The sequence below is a fragment of the Pecten maximus genome, chromosome 1 (genome assembly GCF_902652985.1).
Source record: "Pecten maximus chromosome 1, xPecMax1.1, whole genome shotgun sequence".
Lineage (NCBI taxonomy): Eukaryota > Metazoa > Mollusca > Bivalvia > Pectinida > Pectinidae > Pecten > Pecten maximus.
Genome location: NC_047015.1, coordinates 42,361,724 through 42,383,527, shown reverse-complemented (window position 1 = coordinate 42,383,527; position 21,804 = coordinate 42,361,724). Strand labels below are relative to the sequence as shown.

General features: G+C 35.1%; 1 protein-coding gene across 1 annotated transcript; it reads left to right on the top strand.

Annotated features, from left to right (window-relative positions):
* The first annotated feature begins 6,190 nt into the window (after window positions 1–6,190).
* Window positions 6,191–21,506, top strand: LOC117334165 (cerebellar degeneration-related protein 2-like). The gene is made up of 4 exons (XM_033893642.1): window positions 6,191–6,377; window positions 18,947–19,059; window positions 19,221–19,369; window positions 20,282–21,506. The coding sequence occupies exons 1-4, from the start codon at window positions 6,314–6,316 to the stop codon at window positions 21,303–21,305; spliced, it is 1,350 nt and encodes a 449-aa protein (XP_033749533.1). The 5' UTR covers window positions 6,191–6,313; the 3' UTR covers window positions 21,306–21,506.
* The last annotated feature ends 298 nt before the right edge of the window (window positions 21,507–21,804 follow it).

Genomic DNA, 21,804 nt, shown 5'->3' with positions numbered 1-21,804 from the left:
TGGCAATTAAAAAGCAGACAAACTGATGTTCTGACCTAATTTTACCAACATATATAGACCTATTTCTATAGTAGCCCTTTCGTATTTCCTATATATTAAACAGACCATTCATTCACATACAGTTAACTCGATAGTTTCTGATTCAAATAAAACATATAACTATGCGGATACTTAACATAAACATTTTTAATACAAGCAAGTTTATTTATTTGTCACAACTGAAATGTGTGCTGTTTTGGGGCCTATAGCTACACAATGACCAACCAGCTTTGTGATTGATATGTACAGTATCGTAGAAGCAATCGTAATTATCATGAAATGAAGAAAGTTTAATGATCAATCAACATTAAACTAGATGCAATATTATCATTTTACCAATTACTTAAATAATTAGTATAGCAATGTCTCAGACAAATGACCGACCATGACAACGTTACACATCACAGACGACATGGTTTACAGCAGGATGTCTTGGATGTGGAAATATTCGCGTGCCAATATTTTCATATGTTATTATATTCGCGTGGGGATATTTTCGCGGAAATTTAATGATCGCGAAATAAGCGAAAATTTTCATGCCGCGAACATTTCCACTTTTACAGTATATGAAGCACAATTGTTGATGTGTATTTTTATGTTGAACAATAAGTTTATTTATTGCCTATATGTTATATGTACATGCTTGTAATGTAGTTCTCAAAGTGATAATCTGGTTGGGTAGTGCACTAGATGACTGGCCTTTCACCACGACACCTGGAGGGTTAATCTCCAACAACTATATCATCCACTGCCCGACCATTCAAGGTTTTCCCCAGACGTTTACTGGTCGCTCCAACAACAAGATTTGTTGTAAGGTGTATTAATATTGGAATAAATTGTCCGCAGTCTACAATATAACATGTCTATCAGGGTATCTGATGAAGTACATTCAGCAATTTCCTTCAAACTTGCCATAATACATTACTGTTATATTTTGCATTTTTGCATGTTTTGCAAGGATGAAAATATTGTTGGGTTATTCCCCTTGTTGTGATTTTTTTTCATCAATATTTTATTAGGTTTTTTTTACCTGCTAGATAAGGAAGCAATTTCTTTCAGACTTTTTTAATTTGATAAAGTTACCAGTATTTGCCTTAAGATGAAATTGCCTAGTTCCTCAAATTTCCTGATCATGATTTTCCCCTTTTCTAAATCTAAGGGAGTTATTCCCCTTAAGATGAAGTTTCCTAGTTCCATAAAACTCCTGTTTTCCCCCTTTCCTATATTTGATAGAGTTACCAGTATTTGCCATAAGATGCAGTTGCCTAGTTCCTCAAACTTTCTGACTTTCTCTTTCTTAATCTGATAGTGTTATTCCCCTTAAGATGAAATTTCCTGGCAATTTATCATTGTTCTGCATTGACCCTGTTACTTATGCCTATATGTGATAAAGTTATGAGTATCTATTTCTTAAGGAAATTACTGTTATGCCTCTTCTGATTTTGTTAAAATATATTATTTACTGATACTTACATCAGTCTTCTTTCCTCTTTGCTGGTTTGTATGGGGATGTAGGGCCAGTGAGCAATGGCTATATTGTTATCGACATGATTTTATAAACAAGAATAAAGTAAACTATAATATAATAGATGTATAATGTCTGGTTGCATAATTTAACATTGGTAAAAGGCACTACATGGTTGTCGCATAAGGAGAGTGACTCTCCTTAATAAAACTTAACCATGTGAGGAATGTAAGTTATAGTAGGTTGAAATATGTCTCAAAGAATGTCTGGAATGTGTGTTGGATTACGAGAGTCTTAGTGTCTGTATTTGTAGAGTGATATTTTGTTTACAAATTACAGTTTTAACTCGAAATGTACAAACAAAATGCTTATTTATTTGTGACACATGCTTTCTATATAAAATAACATGCTTACTATAGTACAAAGACTTTTCTGCGTTATGAAGTTTTAACAGATATAAGTGCCATTATCATACGATGAATTAGCACTTCTACAATTTTTGTCATGTTATATGCTAGATGAGAAAATGTTAATACAGTGTTATAACGACACAAATTTTGATTCCAATGTGTTATACAATATACTTCAGAAACTGCAATTCATACACACTACCATAATTAGTACATATTTGCTTTCAGTAGAAAAAATAATCCTAATGTTTACATTTTTAGCATTTTATGTTTGCTGTTGGTCATATATTTATCAACAAAGACCAGGATCTATATATGTTGTATGATACATTGTTTACTACTGGATTTTGTGACTTTATACATCTTATACCATCATACTATGAACAATATCGCTTTAATAGTCATGCAATATTTTGTGTGCAATAGAGTGCTATACATATGACTGACTGCCAAGGAATAAAAACTGTGGACATTCAATTTGCTTAACATACATGGTAATATTGAATATGATATCGTTTATTGGTATGAGCTTTTAAGATATCAAATAAGAAACAAATAGTATTCAAAACATGTTTCGTGTCAAGTTGAACAAGTATTTCATATCTTCATCAAGATCTCAGCTCTTTGCAAACATTTTGTCAAATAATGTCAAATTATAGATATGTGGCAACAACTCTTGGTTGTGTGCTGTACCTGTTTGTTTGTTTGCTGGTTTTATTGCCCAGTGAACAGCTAGAGTCATTTTGAGGTGGGGTCCCCTTGTAGTAGTAGGTGACTTCCTCACTGAGCAACATACAGGAGGCCTGTCACATGTCATTCGGAGCAATTAAGGTAAAGCATTTTGCACATAGACACAATAGCACAGACTGGTCCATTTCTCAGAGAAACACAAACCCGCAAACCCTGTAGTTAAATATCAGCTGTCATATTTTTATCAAGTCAAACATAATGAATTCTACCTGTAGTTAAATAGAATCATCCATCCAGATGTACTGTTGAAGAAGAGTGTCAAAATACAATGAAATGTCCTATCACATTTTGATTCTGTTCACCCATCAGGGGCCAGTTTTATCAATATACTTAAGAAAATTCCTTAACGTAATAGGAAAACATTACAGAATTTAAGGTTCCTCAACTAAGAGTTCCTTCTTAAGGTTTGTAATGTTTTTTCCTATAGAAATTTAAGTTTTATGTTAAGGAACATTGAAGAAACGTGGGCCTGTTCTCATTAATAAGTCACACTTGTAAATATTATGGCAAGCCAAGTTGTCATTTATTCACGGAGCAAGGTTGATCCAGGATTTTACCAAATTATATAAGATATCTTATAAACTTGATAAGATATCTTATATAATAAGAGATATCTTATATACTTTTCTTTATAAGATATCTTATATAATATATAAGATATCTCATAAAAGATATAAGATATCTTACAAAGAAAATTAAATAAGATATCTTATATATTATATGAGATATCTTATATATTATATAAAAGATCTTATAAAGGAAAATATATAAGATATCTTATATAATTCGATTATAAGATATCTTATAAAGAACGAGATTTGAATCCGAGATAATGAACTCTCCTCCATTCGATGAAGGAGCCAAGATGAAGCTGAAACTACATATAATGGTTTGAAACAGATTTATAATTGCCATATATTCATGTTTGCTCGAACACAACATCTGTTCTGTGCCTATCGTTGTCGCGTAAGAGGGTTGATTGTGCATGTTCCACTTGGCTTCCAAGAAACAGAAATTACCTTACAGAAGGAGCAGTCATTCTCAAACTTTTAGGTTTTGCCGGTCTCACGAGAGTCTCGTTCTTAATAAGATACTTTTCTTTATAAGATATCTTATATCTTTTATGAAATATCTTATATATTATATAAGGATATCTATTAAATTTTAAATAAGATATCTTATAAACATATAAGATATCTTATAAGCACATGAGATATCTCATAAACATATAAGATATCTTATATAATTTGTCAAAATACTGGATCAACATTGCTCTGCGAATAAATGACAACTTGGCTTGCCATAAACTGTACTACACTGCATGTCTCTCGACTAACAGGAAGCTCACAATGACAGAAGGCTAATAGTACAAACCAATCTTCAGGGTCTGTTTCATGACAGAAATTCTTGATGCATTTGTTTTGTTTTTTTTACAACAAATTCTTAAAAAACTTGATATGAAATAGGTTTTTCTTGAACTGTGTTCTGCGATACTGTTTTACTCTGGTGCCATACTGTCATACATGTATATATATTACTACAGTGGTCTTGTTTGATGTTTTAGGATGATACATTGCATCATCTAACAAAGCTGAAGAACTTGTCTACTCTTTGATAAACTGTCATGATTATAATAAATATGCATTGTCTGTAGTAATTTTTTGGAAAAATGAAAATAAAAATTATTATTTCACTTACTATTATTCATTTTATCATTTTTATCATTGTTATATTTGTCTTTTGTTTAATCAATTAAATATACCATCATAGAAACTGAATGATGTATTAATTTTTAATTAGAAATGGGCTCCAACTATTTTCAAGTGATATAGTGATATTCCACAATTAAAAAGATATGTATAAAAAAAAATCTTTAGAGTCATTCTATTATAGAAATAAAAAGTTTTCTCTGTCTTTCAAATATTTCTAGTGAAAAAAAAAAATTTAAAAAAATAAAAGAAATTTACGTTCAGTATTCAAATGAACATCTATACCCTCCATGCTCACATTCATTTCATTAGATCTCTAGAAAACGATCCCGAACGATTGCAAATTTGCTATATTCGTTTTCCGCCGGGGGCTTCGCCTTGGCGGCCCCCAGACCCCTCGCCAAAAAAAATCGGCTCGCACCTATGCCGCTCACATTATCACTAAATTACTGGAACCCCCCCTTCGAAATCCTGGATCGCGCCTGCTGGGCATTAACGTTTAAAAACTACATCTTACGAAACACCAGGAATTCGCTCATGTTTGCAGATGCCTTTCATGGTTTACTTTAAAAACTGTGAGATTTGTTGTAAATTTAATGATAGATATATCAGTCACAACTTAATTGTAAAGAATCCTGGTATAAATAGTTTTGGTGTCATGTTTCAGTCACTTCAAAGGATTTCAGAAAATAAGAATGACAACATGAGATCTCCTTGTTGTACACATGACAACCAAATGTCATTCGATTTATTACTGGGAGCTCACCTGGTTCAAAAGGACGGATGAGCTTTAAATGTACCATGTCACGGCGTCCAGCAACTTGTCCTAAAATTGCTTCTAGTCATGAACAACTGAATGTATTTTGACAAAATTTGTTCTGAAGCATACTTAGGGGAAAGAACAAATTTGCATAAAAGGTGGATTAGTCCCAATAGGGGAAATACGGGTAAGTCCTTTAAGGACGGAATGAATTTTGATAAGATCTTGTCAGAAGCATTTTTGGTGGAACAGAGACCTATATACTAAAATTAATATAGGTCTCTGGGTGGAATAAGAATAAATTTTTCACAATTGGTGATTTAGTGATTCTGCTCAAGGGATTGGGCTAGGAGGGCAAATATTTTGAAATCCTTCTGTAGGAACGATAGGATTTGTTCCCAATTACGACTGAAGCATCCATGGGGGAATGAACAGTTTGTCTAAATGATGGGTCTGGGTCAGTCACCAGGGAAATTGTGACTAAAAGAGGAAATTCTTTTAAATCATCCTTCTTTTCAATGACAGGATTCGGTCCAAATTTGCTCTAAGCCATCCATTGGAAATGGGAAACGTATATAATTTGTAATATAACTTAAATGGTCCGTGTTTTGAAATAATCACTGAAATATCCAGGTGCGTGATTGATCGGTGACATACTACAGTAACACATTATCCTTCATATCAATTGTAACCAAGTATCTCATCGTTAGAGCGTAATGTATTATACTAAATGCCCGCGGCAGATAAATCCAATATGATTCCAATAAAAGTCACAATCACTCGAATGACAATGGCAAATACCTACTGTAAAATACTTGATTTTCGCGATCTTTTATTTTTGCGAATATGTCCGTAGGATTCAATTCTTGACAATTTTAACTTGGCTGTAAACCATTCCATTAGCGTATGTATCTTTTAATTATGTTGTACTTATGTTGTCAATGGGAAATTCAATAATGTCGAACAGGAAAGTACTGTTAGAAGCCGAGAACGGCGCCGGAGCGCTCTGGCCTAGCAAATCACATGATCGATCATGTGACTGCGGTGTAGCTGTCTGTCAGATATTGGTGTTATGGTACAGTGTGCCACGTTGTGCTGAGAAGGAGTGTAACTCGGCTGCGGATTTATCCTGCTACTCTGACACGGGGGCTGGGAATTACAGTACCCCCGGGACAGTAACATGCAGACAGGGGACATCCTCGGGGAGATGGAGGAAGAGGCGGATGGGGAGTGGTACCAGAGCGGTATGTTACCGATATAACATCATGCTCATTATCATAAATAATCATATTTCACAGAGATTCTCTAAGTTGTGTTTACGTGTAGCACACTACTGCGTTTATAAGCAGACGTAACTGTTTCTTGACGGTAATGTGCAGTTTATTGTAAACATGTAGAGCTCGGAGTTTTAGGTCCACGTGTACAAACAGTGTATGAGACACCCTCCAGCTATTCCGAGCATCTCGATATATTGTGGCGCTCACACAACAGTTAGACAGGGTCATCGATTTTCTTAACATGTTTTGTATTAGATACTATGAAACTGTTGTAAGCTGTACATGTTTTAAGATGACATGTGGCAATTCTTACCAGTTCAAAATATTTACAAAATATATAATAGCTGAACATACATAATTTATGCTCTAATCATCATATTGTATTAGTAACTACATACAGCTAGTGACAAGCAAAAAATGCACATCTACATACTTGTACATTTTTAGAACTCTTCCACACAAATTGTTATTTTGTTATTCAGTTTCATTATCTGATTGTTGTTTCCAAATCGGTGATCCTGAAGATGGATTTCCCTATCGAGAATAAATAGTTATACTAGTATAATACAGATCTAAATATGTATATATATATAAATATGTAACCATTTTCTCAAAGCTCGAGTATTGCTATAATCTGTTATGAGATTATATATGACTTACCAGATATTTTTTTTTACCTATGTAGTTAACCATAAAAATGACACAAAGAGTAAAATTAAAGAGAGAGAGATCAATCATGACGTTTAAGACAGTGATATTAATAAACACCACTAAATGATTATCAGTATGTCAGACTTGTAAGTGATGGATAGAGAAATGACATCAGCTACACTTATAGATAATCAAATTCACAGAAAAGTGAAAAAAAAAATTGTGAAAGGAAAAGGAATGGCTTGTACATAGTGTTAAATACAGCCTTGGTCACTTGTAACAATCTCTGTCACTAAATAAATTCAGTATGTCACTTGTCAAATACAGTCTCTGTCTCTCATTAATCTGTCACTCGTTAAATACAATCTCTGTCACTTGTTAAATACAATCTCTGTCTCTCATTAATCTGTCACCCGTTAAATACAATCTCTGTCACTTGTTAAATACAATCTCTGTCTCTCATTAAATACAATTTCTGTAACTTGTTAAATACAGTCTCTGTCACTCATCAAATACAATCTCTCACTCGTTAAATACAGTATCTCTCACTTGTTAAATACAATCTCTGTCTCTCATTAAATACAATTTCTGTAACTTGTTAAATACAGTCTCTGTCACTCATCAAATACAATCTCTCACTCGTTAAATACAGTATCTCTCACTCGTTAAATACAATCTCTATTAATCGTTAAATACAATTTCTGTCACTCGTTAAATACAATTTCTGTCATTCGTTAAATACAGTCTTTGTCACTCGTTAAATACAATTTGTCACTTGTTAAATACAATTTCTATTAATCGTTAAATACAATTTCTGTCACTTGTTAAATACAATTTCTGTCATTCGTTAAATACAGTCTTTGTCACTCGTTAAATACAATTTGTCACTTGTTAAATACAATTTCTATTAATTGTTAAATACAATTTCTGTCACTCGTTAAATACAATTTCTGTCATTCGTTAAATACAGTCTTTGTCACTCGTTAAATACAATTTGTCACTTGTTAAATACAATTTCTGTCACTCGTTAAATACAATTTCTGTCACTCGTTAAATACAGTCTCACGCATTAAATACAATTTCTGTCACTCGTTAAATACAGTCTCTGTCACTCGTTAAATACAATTTCTGTCACTCGTTAAATACAGTATTTCTCACTCATTAAATACAGTCTGTCACGCATTAAATACAATTTCTGTCACTCGTTAAATACAGTCTCTGTCACTCATTAAGTACAATTTCTCTCACTCGTTAGATACAATTTCTGTCACTCGTTAAATGCAATCTCTGTCACTTAAATACAGTCTAACAATTGGCACTTTATGTTAAACTTATAAAACATCTGGGAGCTGTTACAAAACATCTGGGAGCTGTGTTTGATTCCTATCTAAGTTTGTCTTCCTTATATTTTCACCATTATTTTAGTGTGTCACATCAAATAACGACGCCTTGTAAAAACTAACTGTAAACTCTACATACCGAGAGGAGCACATTTATACTAAATAACATAGTGTAGATATGCTTAGAGAGCCCTCATACCATAGCCATTAACATCTACTGGTCTGTCTGGGACGTGTTTCTATAATTACAGTCCTGTCGAGGTGTTAATGTAGTTACTACTAAGTTACCTAGCTAGGTCGGCTGTCATAATGAAGATGGTCTGATTCCTTATACATGTACAACACTAATATCTACATGTTTAACCCATATACTGTACATCTGTTTCCATGGTAACACATATATGAAAAACTTATATCGGACCCATCATTACAGTATGACCTCCACAGATGTATGAGGAAAGAATTTGCTCTGTTTGTCTAATAGCCACACGTTACCAGATAGGGGCCTGGAGTTGTTTAAATATCACAATTAATAGGAATAAACAGCTGATGCCTCAAGTCAACTGACCTAAATCTATATGATGAAATCTCCACAAGGCTTTACCTTATATATCAGCAGCCAATTTGGCTATTTTGTCTTCCATTGAACAGTACTATACTAAATATATATCAATATAGATTTAAGACATTTATGATATATTATTTGATCTAAGAAAATCAATAACGTTAATTGAAAAAGAATATCCTCAAACATTGTTTTTCCATTATAGCCCTAACTGTATAATGTATTTACTATAAACCATATACGTTTATGTATGAAATCAGCCATTTTTACACTACAATTACAAGTCTACAGCACTAGCTGTAAGCTATAAATCCATCATATGGACAGGATACTGTTTATGTTAATTATAGACAATTATTGGTTTACAAGTTAGTCTCAAGTAGAAGTATGTATGTATATATATATATATATATATGACCGCCATTAATGCTTTATCTTGGCATGTTATCAATACTATATATATTTATAGACAGGTACTCTAACTTGTATTTGTTTTGGGAAGGTTGATTGATACAAGTACAATATTCTATATCAGAAAGTACAAGTTCATTACAAGTTCTTTCTGATATAAAATCTTGTACTTGTATCAATCTTAACCAGTATGGTAACAATTTATGGTACTTCTAATCTTATATGATGCATGCTATTCAGATGAATGACCATTGAGGATGGATATTATTGTTGAAGAATTATCAATATTCATCATGGAAACTTGTATTACCACGTAGACAGTGCCTTACTTATGCTGAAGAGCAATGAAATAGCCATGTCATATCAGTAAAGACCTCTATCGACTTTTACCACATAACTATGGTCAATATTCATGCAACGACCCCCATATCATGGTCAATATTCAGTAACTTCCTTATGGTGGTCAGTATTAAATAACTTCCATATGGTGGTCAAGATTCAGTAACTTCCTTATGGTGGTCAGTATTCAGTACCTGGTAACTTCCATATGGTGGTCAGTATATTCAGTAACTTCCATATGTAGGTCAGTATTTAGTAGCCTCTCTATGGTGGTCAGTATTTATTAACCTCCATATTGTGGTCAGTATTCAGTAACCTCCATATTGTGGTCAGTATTTATTAACCTCCATATTGTGGTCAGTATTTATTAACCTCCATATTGTGGTCAGTATTCAGAAACCTCCCTATGGTGGTCAGTATTCAGTAACCTCCATATGGTGGTCAGTATTCAGTAACCTCCATATGGTGGTCAGTATTCAGTAACCTCCATATGGTGGTCCGTATTCAGTAAACTCCATATGGTGGTCAGTATTCAGTAACCTCCATATGGTGGTCAGTATTCAGTAACCTCAATGTTATATATATATATATATGCCTTTACTCAGTAACCTCCATATTATGATGATCAGTATTCAACCTCCGAAATGTTGTAAGCGATGGCTAGCAACATTGCATCAGTCTGTGTGTCTCACTAAAAATAGCACCATGGGGATTTCCCAGTTATTACATTTTAAAAAGAAAGTATATTTCTTTAAGATCATCAGTAGTTTTCCATTGCTTTTTATTTCTATTCAAAATTCAGAACATTAATGACTTAAAACCTGAAGAGGCTCTATTTATCTGGCCTCATAGGCCTGCTATCTCAAGATTTCTTAACTTAATTATGTTGATAAATCTTTGTACTCACCTCCCTAGATGTTAATAATTATATAATGGTGTATCACAATGTCTGTTGGTCAGAACTCATTAATCATGTACAAAAACCACATATCAAGTGTCATAGAAATTTCATCATAGCTTACTGTAGATGTACTTATTTTAGTGTACTCAGATCTTAGCGCATCTTTCAACCTTAACAGCTTTAGTCACAACATTTAAGTAACACCCATATAATTTGCTCTATAAGTATAAGTACCGGGTATATAGAAATTGTAATTTAAGTTATATTTAGAGCAATTATGATTCCAGAGCATAAATAAGACTACCCATTACTAAAAATATGTATGTTTATCAGTTTTGATAAATCAATAATACCTGAAGCTTATAATACATCCTGACTTAATTGAAAAAATGTAAAATTCGAAAACCGTTTGTGTTGTCGGAACCCAACAAGACTCTAGATCTGCTCAGTCATTTGTCAAATGGGCTGTTATACTGATAGATAGTTTGACATTGACAAAGATGTAGGTTAGCCCAAGTTTCCTCTGTAAATTAAGATCGAGTGTTTGTTAAGGTACTAATCCAACAACTGAGGTGATAAAATCACCACCTGTTCAAGTGTATGGTACAGATTTGACCGATTTATTGAGTATTCAGTTTTAGATCCCTATACCTTTAGCCATAAGGAAATTCATAATTTTCTAGTGGACAGATTTAGTTGAATTATGCATTCAATAGCCTCTGTATGGTGGTCAGTATTAAGTGGCCACTCTGTGGCATGGTCAGTATTCAGTGACCTCTGTATGGTGGTCAGTATACAGTGACTACTGTATGGTGGTCAGTATTCAGTGACCTCTGTATGGTGGTCAGTATTCAGTGACCTCTGTATGGTGGTCAGTATTCAGTGACCTCTGTATGGTGGTCAGTTTTCAGTGACCTCTGTATGGTGGTCAGTATTCAATATCCTCTGTATGGTGGTCAGTATTCAGTGACCTCTCTATGGTGGTCAGTATTCAGTGACCTCTGTATGGTGGTCAGTATTCAATATCCTCTGTATGGTGGTCAGTATTCGGTGACCCCTGTATGGTGGTCAGTATTCAGTGACCTCTGTATGGTGGTAAGTATTCAGTGACCTCTGTATGGTGGTCACTATTCAGTGACCTCTGTATGGTGGTCAGTATTCAGTGACTACTGTATGGTGGTCAGTATTCAGTGACCTCTGTATGGTGGTCAGTATTCAGTGACCTCTGTAGGGTGCTAAGTATTCAGTGACCTCTGTATGGTGGTCAGTATTCAGTGACCTCTGTATGGTGGTCAGTATTCAGTGACCTCTGTATGGTGGTAAGTATACAGTAACCTCTGTATTGTGGTCAGTATTCAGCGACTACTGTATGGTGGTCAGTATTCAGTAAACTCTGTATGATATCGCCAGTTCCTTGTGCCATATGTTAAATCAGTATATGTTTCTGGTGGACAGATTGCAGATGAATTATGCATGTATTTCTCCATCCAGTACTATCGATTTGTGCCTGTTGCTTCTTGTGTTTGGTGACTAATGAACTATCCTGCCAAAATATGTCACAATATGTCTATATTTATCTCATGATGAAGATAGGTATGAGGTTAGACTTTCTTCACATTTCTCGAAGAGTAACAATAGTATCTCAGTTACAAATTAATACATACAATTTTAATCATAAATGTTGATATCACAACTAGACTTAGTAAGTCTGTGGTGTCATATACACAATGTATCTACATTTTCAAAAATTAAGAGAATCTTGTTCGGAAACAAAAATATTTAAGTTAAGATAAAATATTTTCTTGTAAATAGTACATTTATGTTAATACAACATATAAAGAGGATATTTTATAAGGGTCTTTAGTAAAAGAAAAACATAAACTTTTATGCAGAAGATTATTACAGAATGTCGGAATGCTAATTAAGGTTCATTACCTGATATTCCTTGTACTCAGGTCAACTCAAAATTTATTATCTTTCCCTAGTTTATATACACAGCTCTAACCTGTTGACTGTTGATGGTTCACTATGTTGATGTTTAGGTGACAGGAGTAGCAATAGACATGGAAGTAAAAATGGTTTATGTATGTCCGAGTGACAGGACAATGTCCCTAAACTTTCTAAGCTAACTGAAGTCCCGTTACAGTGGTCACAGAATATGGTACCTATATATAGGCCTATATACTCTCATGGTAAGTTACAAAAGGGCCCAGACTCTGGTAGACCTATAGACTTTTGAGGCTGAGAGGGATGCAACAAAGGTAATGCGTGTACTTTAATACTGTAATAACTTGCAGGCTTATTTACATCAGGTGTGGTATGTGTGGGTCTATTTACATCAGGTGTGGTATGCATGGGCCTATTTACATCAGGTGTGGTATGTGTGGGCCTATTTACATCAGGTGTGGTATGTGGGGTCTATTTACATCAGGTGTGTTATGCATGGGCCTATTTACATCAAGTGTGGTATGTGTGGGCCTATTTACATCAGGTGTAGTATGTGTGGGCCTATTTACATCAGGTGTGGTATTGTGGGCTATTTACATCAGGTGTTGTATGTGTGGGCCTATTTACATCAGGTGTGGTATGTGTGGGCCTATTTACATCAGGTGTTGTATGTGTGGGCCTATTTACTTCAGGTGTGATATGTGGGGCCTATTTACATCAGGTGTGGTATTGTGTGGGCATATATTTACATCAGGTGTAGTATGTGTGGGCCTATTTATATCAGGTGTAGTATGTGTGGGCCTATTTACATCAGGTGTTGTATGTGTGGGCTTATTTACATCAGGTGGGGTATGTGTGGGTCTATTTACATCAGGTGGGGTATGTATGGGCCTATTTACATCAGGTGTTGTATGTGGGGCCTATTTACATCAGGTGTGGTATGTGTGGGTCTATTTACATCAGGTGTTGTATGTGTGGGTCTATTTACATCAGGTGTTGTATGTGGGGCCTATTTACATCAGGTGTGGTATGTGTAGGTCTATTTACATCAGGTGTTGTATGTGTGGGTCTATTTACATCAGGTGTGGTATGTATGGGCCTATTTACATCAGGTGTGGTATGTATGGGCCTATTTACATCAGGTGTGGTTTTTGGGGCCTATTTACATCAGGTGTGATATGTATGGGCCTATTTACATCAGGTGTGGTATGTGTGGGGCCTATTTACATCAGGTGTTGTATGTGTGGGCCTATATTTACATCAGGTGTGGTATGTGTGGGCCTATTTACATCAGGTGTGGTATGTGTGGGACTATTTACATCAGGTGTGGTATGTGTGGGCCTATTTACATCAGGTGTGGTATGTGTGGGGCTATTTACATCAAGTGTGGTATGTGTGGGTCTATTTACATCAGGTGTTGTATGTGTGGGCCTATATTTACATCAGGTGTGGTATGTGTGGGATTATTTACATCAGGTGTGGTATGTGTGGGCCTATTTACATCAGGTGTGGTATGTGTGGGCCTATTTACATCAGGTGTGGTATGTGTGGGACTATTTACATCAGGTGTGGTATGTGGGGCCTATATTTACATCAGGTGTGGTAGGTATGGGCCTATATTTACATCAGGTGTGGTATGTGTGAGGCCTATTCACAATCAGGTTTGGTATGCGTGGGTTTACTTATATTAGGTGTGTTATGTGTTGGCCTATATTAATATCAGGTACTGTATGTGTTGGCCTATATTTACATCAGGTGTGGTATAAGTTGTGGTAATGATCATGATCCTGTTCCTCTTTTAGAATAAACAAATTACACTAGGTGATTAATATAGATCTAGGTCACCTTGTTGTTTTTATATATCCTAAGCCATCAATCACAGAGACAATTTACATGTACATTTTTTGTATCTTGTTATTTGCCTTTCAAATGTTTGTTGACATTACCACAACATCAGTAAAACAGAAATAATACCTAGTTTTCAAAAAGGTAACTTTTAGTAGACCTTTATTTTAAAGTTTTGTGGATCAGGTCACTGGGTCATTCCCTAATTTAGTAAAGTGCGTAGAATTACGATCATTTTTACCAGGTAAATTCCACTGTCTAGCATGAGAGTGATTTAAGTACAATTGGAATTCCAAGTCCTGTACTAATTGTATTTTAGATGTTCAATGTACATCCCGCCTCAATAGGCATGCCCTGTAACATTCTTAAACGGGCTATGTATCTGTGATGTGTGAAGGTTGTATAAAAGTCACCTCTGACTGACTGACAGGGTGTTATCTTCGGAAGTTAAGGGGACAGGTTTCAGATCTATATACCTATGGAGACAGACAGTGGTTTAGGAAAGGTCTACCGTGATGTCTTCGGTGATGTCTTCATGGCCAGTGTGATCGGGATAGATTGTTATATTGTTGTTTGCTGATAAAATCCTTATCCACCATGTTTACACTACACACACTTCAAATGTTTATCAAAGTGACATCAGCATTTCAGCTCTTTACATGTGGTGTATACTGTATAGTTGGAAATTTTTGAGGTGGATTTATTTTCACTATAGCCAATGTCAAGTTACTAGATTCTGTGAGATTAAATACCCATATATCTACACTGTATATTATTCAAAGATAATGTATAGGTATGTTAACCTATTTTCTCTAAAATTTTCAACAATCTGGAAGTTTTTGCTAAATTAAATCCCTGTGAACTAGTCCCTAATTGGAAAGCAGCACAATATATTAGTCCTGCAAAATAAAGCAACTATACCAAGAACCTAAATACATTGAGGATGGGACCTTAAGATTTCAGAGATGGTGCTTGGTCAGTCAGACTGGTTATCGACCAGACTGTTTCTGACCCTCCAGCTCCTTCCCTGCCTGCCCTATACTGTCTTTTATTGACTAGTGTGGTGTCAATGTGTAAAGGTTATTTAAATTGGAAATCTTATACTGTGATTTATTGGTGAAGTGGAAGTGTAATGTGGGTACTGTGATTAATTAGTGGCTATAGACAATGGTATTAGACTTAATTAAAACAGGTGTCACAATTAGTGTACTAGCACTTACAAATTGGTGATAATTAACTTCATGGCACTAAAAGGAGATCATCTGTTTGTGATAATTAACTTAATGGCATTAAAAAGAATTAATGGATTTGTGATAATTTACTGGATGGCAATAAAATGAATTTTGAACATAATGCCAATACTTTACCATATAACTGTTAGATACCAAATGATCTTTCATATTTCTAGTGTAATTAAGAAAACAACTAAGTAAACCAACATATTCTGATTTACCATAACTGAAAAATATAAAAATCATTATTCTAATGAAGGTTTAGGGGACATTCAACCAACAGAATCATCAAAAATCCAAATGTTATAGCATCTTAAAGTCTTAAAGTACCGTTACTATGATGACCAAGGGCATATCTTAATCGGGGCTGTAAATTGATGTTTATAGGCAAAGAATCAGGGAGCTGAATTCTATTATTAGATTGCTAATGTATCTCCCCTAGTTTGAAATTGGACATATCAGGTATGGACTAAAATGATAAAAGTTTGATTTTGTTTATAATTTCAATATTCTGGAAGCATGAGGGACCAGGATAATATGAGAGTTTTCGGTTCAAGTTTGATCTTGCTTGTTGTTTTTCACTATCCTGTTGTTGTGAATGCTTGGTACAGCTCTGAAGGATAAGTTACCAGTAGGTGTACCATCAATCTCTCTCCTGTAGATGGTGGGAGCATATAAGTTCTGTGTTACTCTCTTATCCTACAGAATAGGGCATTGATTTACACGTACATGATGACATCAAATATTGGAGAATGATAATTTAGTAAATAAAGAACCTATATTGCTGCTGAGCCAGTGTTTACATAAGGTCTGGTGTATACAATGGCGGTTAATTTAATGCCAGTTTCCAATTTTTGTACTGTTGTAAATCGACAGACAATAAACCCTGGGATCAATATGTTCCATGTCACGATGTGTAGAGGGGTGTACATTGGGTGTTTAGGGAGGGTATGTGGTACATACAATACCCTTCCTCACTATTTAGACCCTGGGTGTACATTAGGTGTTTAGGGAGGGTACATATGGTACATTATGTACATACAATACTCCTCCTGACTTTGTAGACTGTGGGGTGTATATTGAATGTATCAGGGAGGGTACATGGTACATACAGTACCCTGCCTCACTATTTAGACTCTGGGTGTACATTGGATGTATCAGGGAGGGTACATGGTACATACAATACCCTACATTACTGTGTGAACCCTGGGTGTACATTGGATGTTTAGGGAGGGTACATTGTACATTGAATGTATCAGGGAAGGTACATATACAACCTGGGTGTACATTGGGTGTTTAGGGAGGGTACATGGTACATAACATACCCTGCCTCTCTATTTAGACTCTGGGTATACATTGGATGTTTGGGTTTGGTTTGGTTTGGTTTGGTTAGGTTTGTTTTGTTTAACGTCCTATTAACAGCCAGGGTCATTTAAGGACGTGCCAGGTTTTGGAGGTGGAAGAAAGCCGGAGTACCTGGAGAAAAAACACCGGCCTACGGTCAGTACCTGGCAACTGCCCCACATAGGTTTCGAACTCGCAACCTAGAAGTGGAGGGCTAGTGATAAAATGTCGGAACACCTTAACCACTCGGCTACCGCAGTCCCTTTTGGGGAGGGTACATGGTACATACAATACCCTTCCTCACTATTTAGACCCTGGGTGTACATTGGGTGTTTAGGGTGGGTACATGGTACATTACGTACATACAATACTCCTCATGACTTGTGTAGACTGTGGGGTGTAAGTTGAATGTATCAGGGAGGGTACATGGTACATGCTATATACATCCAATGTTTCTCTTAAAGAATTACCAGCCATAAGTTTATAATGTATGTATCTGCAAATGTCAACTCTCGGGGTCCATCTCCAACACATGGAAGTTGGGGGTACATGATTTTATTTCACTTCCACAATTATTACCAGCTATAAATGTCTTCCTCCTAGCTCTTCCTCTCTCCTTGCTCTTCCTCCTAGCTCTTCCTCCTTGGCCCTTGTCTGATGTAACCTGTGGGATTATACTTATAGATCTAGTAGGGTAAAACTCTACACGTAATCAAGGAAAGGACTTCATGAGATGGAATCACTTGTGACCAATCCTTTTGCTTAATTACAATAAAATAAATATAGAAAAAAATTTTCTCTTAAGCCATTTTGGAGATTCTAAAATTTAAACATACACACACCTCAGGTACTGAAAAACCGTACCCATGATTATGGAGGGAATTTGGAAAGTCCGCCCTGATAGACAGGGGAAATGTCAATTTGACATTCACACTGAAGAAGAAACTGGAAGCTATATCCATTACTTTAATTTGTCAATGACTGCACAGAGTAAAGCTACAGTTAGAGATTTTAGATTGTGATAGGAAAGTTTGAGATAACTGAGTTTACAGTTCATGATGTAATGTTTCATTAGTAGTAACATGTCGGGGTCACACAACAGGATGTCGTCAGCCATTCATCAGCTTACCGTGACGTATCAGTGCCTCCAGGCTAGACTGTTGACTAGTTGGCCTAATGTCTTAAGATTTTGGGTCAGGTTTGCTTCCTTGAACAGGATCCGAAATGTACCCAAACATCATGTTATGGCGCCCTCTGACCTTTACTGCCAACTGAAATATTGGTTTGGTGTTGATGGAGCGTGTTTGAAGTTTGAATTCATGTTTTTATGATTGTACCCATAGTTTGACATAAAACACACAAACTTCACAATCATCTGAAGATAATTCATGTAAATATTTGTAAAGAATTTCCACACCGTGATGGTATACGATTTCCATCAACAAGCTAGCTATAATTGTTATAATCTATATAACTTTCTCAGATTTTAAGTACATATTAAACTAATTACCTGGTCATGAATTAATTTACTTCAAATAGTCTATATTCAAAAGAAATGAAATAAATAAAAACAAAAGCATAGAGAAAGATGTACATGAAGTGCATGTACTGAGATTTAAATGGAAGTTATTTAATTGAATTACCTGGTACATGTGTTATAACAGTTGAATCGGGGATGAGCAGAGCCTCAGTGTATCATTTATTGTAATTTGGTAAACATCTTTGACATACAGGATTCATTAGTTCGAATGTAAAAATTATTTAAAGCTTGTAACACAATTTAATAAGTTTCAGTATATTTATGATTAAATTTTCTAAATCCCATGGTGCATTGATGATTCAAAATTTTTAAAATCTGTCTACTGCACTCAGGGTTGTGTGGTAAGAAGTCTAAAACTTTGAAAACATTTTCATTCTAAATGCGTTATGGTTATTAGATTTCAATTATATCATGATTTCAGACCTGCAGTTGGCTGCAGAACTGGGGAAGGCTCTCCTGGAAAGAAATCGAGAATTAGAAACCCATGTCCTACAGATTCAACAAACCAGCCAGGACCAACTCCTTGAGAATGAGGTATTAGTTCTAATTAATATTAATTAATCCTTTGTAACATGTAACACTGTGTCCTCTCTGATCTACACTGTTTTAAGTCATTGTCAGTAAAATTTGGGTTCATATGTTTTAAAGAATTGTTTTTTAATGTTGTTGATAATATATTTATTTGATATTTACAGTATCTGAACAAACAGTTGGAGACCCTGCGTGAAAACAGTGATGCTCGAATGCGTGTTTATGAGGAATTGGACAAGAATGCTCAGGAGCTGGAGAAACAGAATCAACGACTTATTATTGATTCTCGGGCAGACAAACAAAGAATAGAGAAGTAAGCCTGTAAAAATTAACACCTACATGATAATATATAGATCTATTTGCTTTATATAGCTTTTATAGTTAAGTCTATGAGTTTTGCTTCTGTATTCATGAATACTGATGGAATTTTGTAAAGATAATGATATGAACTGTTATTAACAATGTAGATTTAGACTTAAAATCTACGTAATTAATTTGTCATGAAAAAATTGTTGGATCTGGAAAATACTTTTCTTGCTATCACTAAGTTTCAGTGGAGTTGTCTCCCTTAACCCATCTCTTGCATTGTGATAACTCACAATTGTGACATCCAATTGAGTTTTTAAATTATAGAACTTCTGGTCCTTGTTGTGAAATGCATAGTAGGAATAACAACCAATAATTATACTGTAATAAGTAGATCTTGAACATGTATTTTTTTCGAAGAAATTGAAATTTTTCAAGTCAGTTTAATAATTTAAAAAAAAATGTTTGCATATTTTTTACTTTGTTTAGTTTCACCCTGATTTGGTAGAGTGTATCATGGTTGGTGAAAATTAAGGATTTTATGTAAAGGGGGAAATCTGAGGAAGAACATATATCATTTCATTAATTGATTTTGTTCTGTAGTGACATTTTTATTTTTTACTAACCACTACTGGTTAAATTTGATTTAAGAGTCTAATTGCTATTGTGAAAAAATAATGTTACAAAATTCCTTCATAATTTTGGTTTTCTGATAATCATTTTAAATTACGATAATGTTATTAAATTGAATTAGGTCTGAAAGTTGAATTGTAATAATAAAATGTAAAATGTATGTGATTAGTTTTATATAAATCTAGTCACTGACCTGTATATTAAGTTGTCCGGGCTTTATGTTATGTAGGCTGGTCAGTCGGATACTAGATAAAATTACTTATACATTACTTTTCTATTTCCTCAGGTTGATGGATACAGTGGATACAATGGAAAACAAATGTGATGACTTACAGAAAAAAATTGATGAACTAAAAAGTGAGAGGAGACGAGAGCACAAACAACAAAAACAGGAATCACGTCGTGCTGTTAGTTTGGCAAACTTGCGTGAAAATACGGACTACATTAAAAATTTATACAATGGTGAAATTCATTGGACCTACACAGATCAGTTTAAAAACTTGCCTTTAAATCCTTATGAAGTGGAAATTAAAGGCTTGCAGGAGACAATCAAACAGCTGAAGGCCCAGCAACTGATCGAGCGCAGAAAACGGGAAGATTTGGAGACGGAAGTGAAGTTGTTATGGGAGGAAAATGAATCTCTGGAAAATAAAGTGAAAGATATGGATAAGAAAGTGAAAGAAACTGAAGGGTTAGAAGAGGAACTACAGAAGGTTAAATTGAATGCTGCCAAAGTTTGTCATCTTTGTGGTAAATCCTTGGAGAAAGTTGTACCCAAGTCAGCTCTCGAGGCTGAGGTGGAACATGATGAACCAGAGGTGAAGAATACCGGGAAACTCATGAGGCTGGGAGGTGGTGGAAGTGTGTACGGCAGTACGGAATCTGTGAGTAAGATTGCACCAGACTCCCAGCCCATCTCACCAGAAGAACCAGACTCACACAGTGTGTCCATACTAAATGAACTGGAAAATCAGTACCAGAATTTATTTGAGAAATATGAAGATTTACTTCAGGGCAGGAAACGATCAAGTTTTCATGAGTATGAGGGTACTGAAGAGACCTTTGATGAAGCCCTTCATCGTCACCTGGCTGTTTCCCACAAGGAGGTCCAGACATTACTGAAGCTACAGAAACAGACCTGTGACACTGCCTCCGGAGGGGCCACATGTGCTGACGAACTTGGAAGTCCTCCAGAATACAAATCATTATTCCGTGACATTTTTGCTACATTGAAAAAATCTCGAATTGAGGAAGGTGGTGAACAGTTTCCATCATCACACTCTACCCCAGCTACAAGTCCTGTCAGTTAAATGTATAACATGTCACAGAAAACCTGCCGATCACTCAGGTTGTACAGGGTTAATTATGACACGTCTGACCAGTACATTTGGAGGAGTAGTAGCCAGGAGTAATGTTGTCAAGGTGTTTTTTTCCAATAGTTAAAATTTGTGTGGTTTTGAAGCAAAAAGGGTATGTTTTTCACAGATATTAAAATACAAGCATTCATGTCATAAATTTTGCAGTACTTTTTTTTGTGCTTTTATTTAGTCCTCTAAAATTACAAAAATTAGAGCTCCTTGAACATAACAACTTTCTTGAGTAAATGGGTCCATTATTGAATCAAGCTGATTCTGTCTATTAGAAATGTCTAATACATATTCCCAACAGGTGAGTACAGTGGCAGTACTGTATTAGTTTATGTACCTGGTTTCTTAGCTCTACCTGTGTTTACTCGTTAATGTAGTGGTCTTTGTATACAGGTACATATCATTATCATTGTTTACTCTTTAATTTAGTGGTCTTTGTACA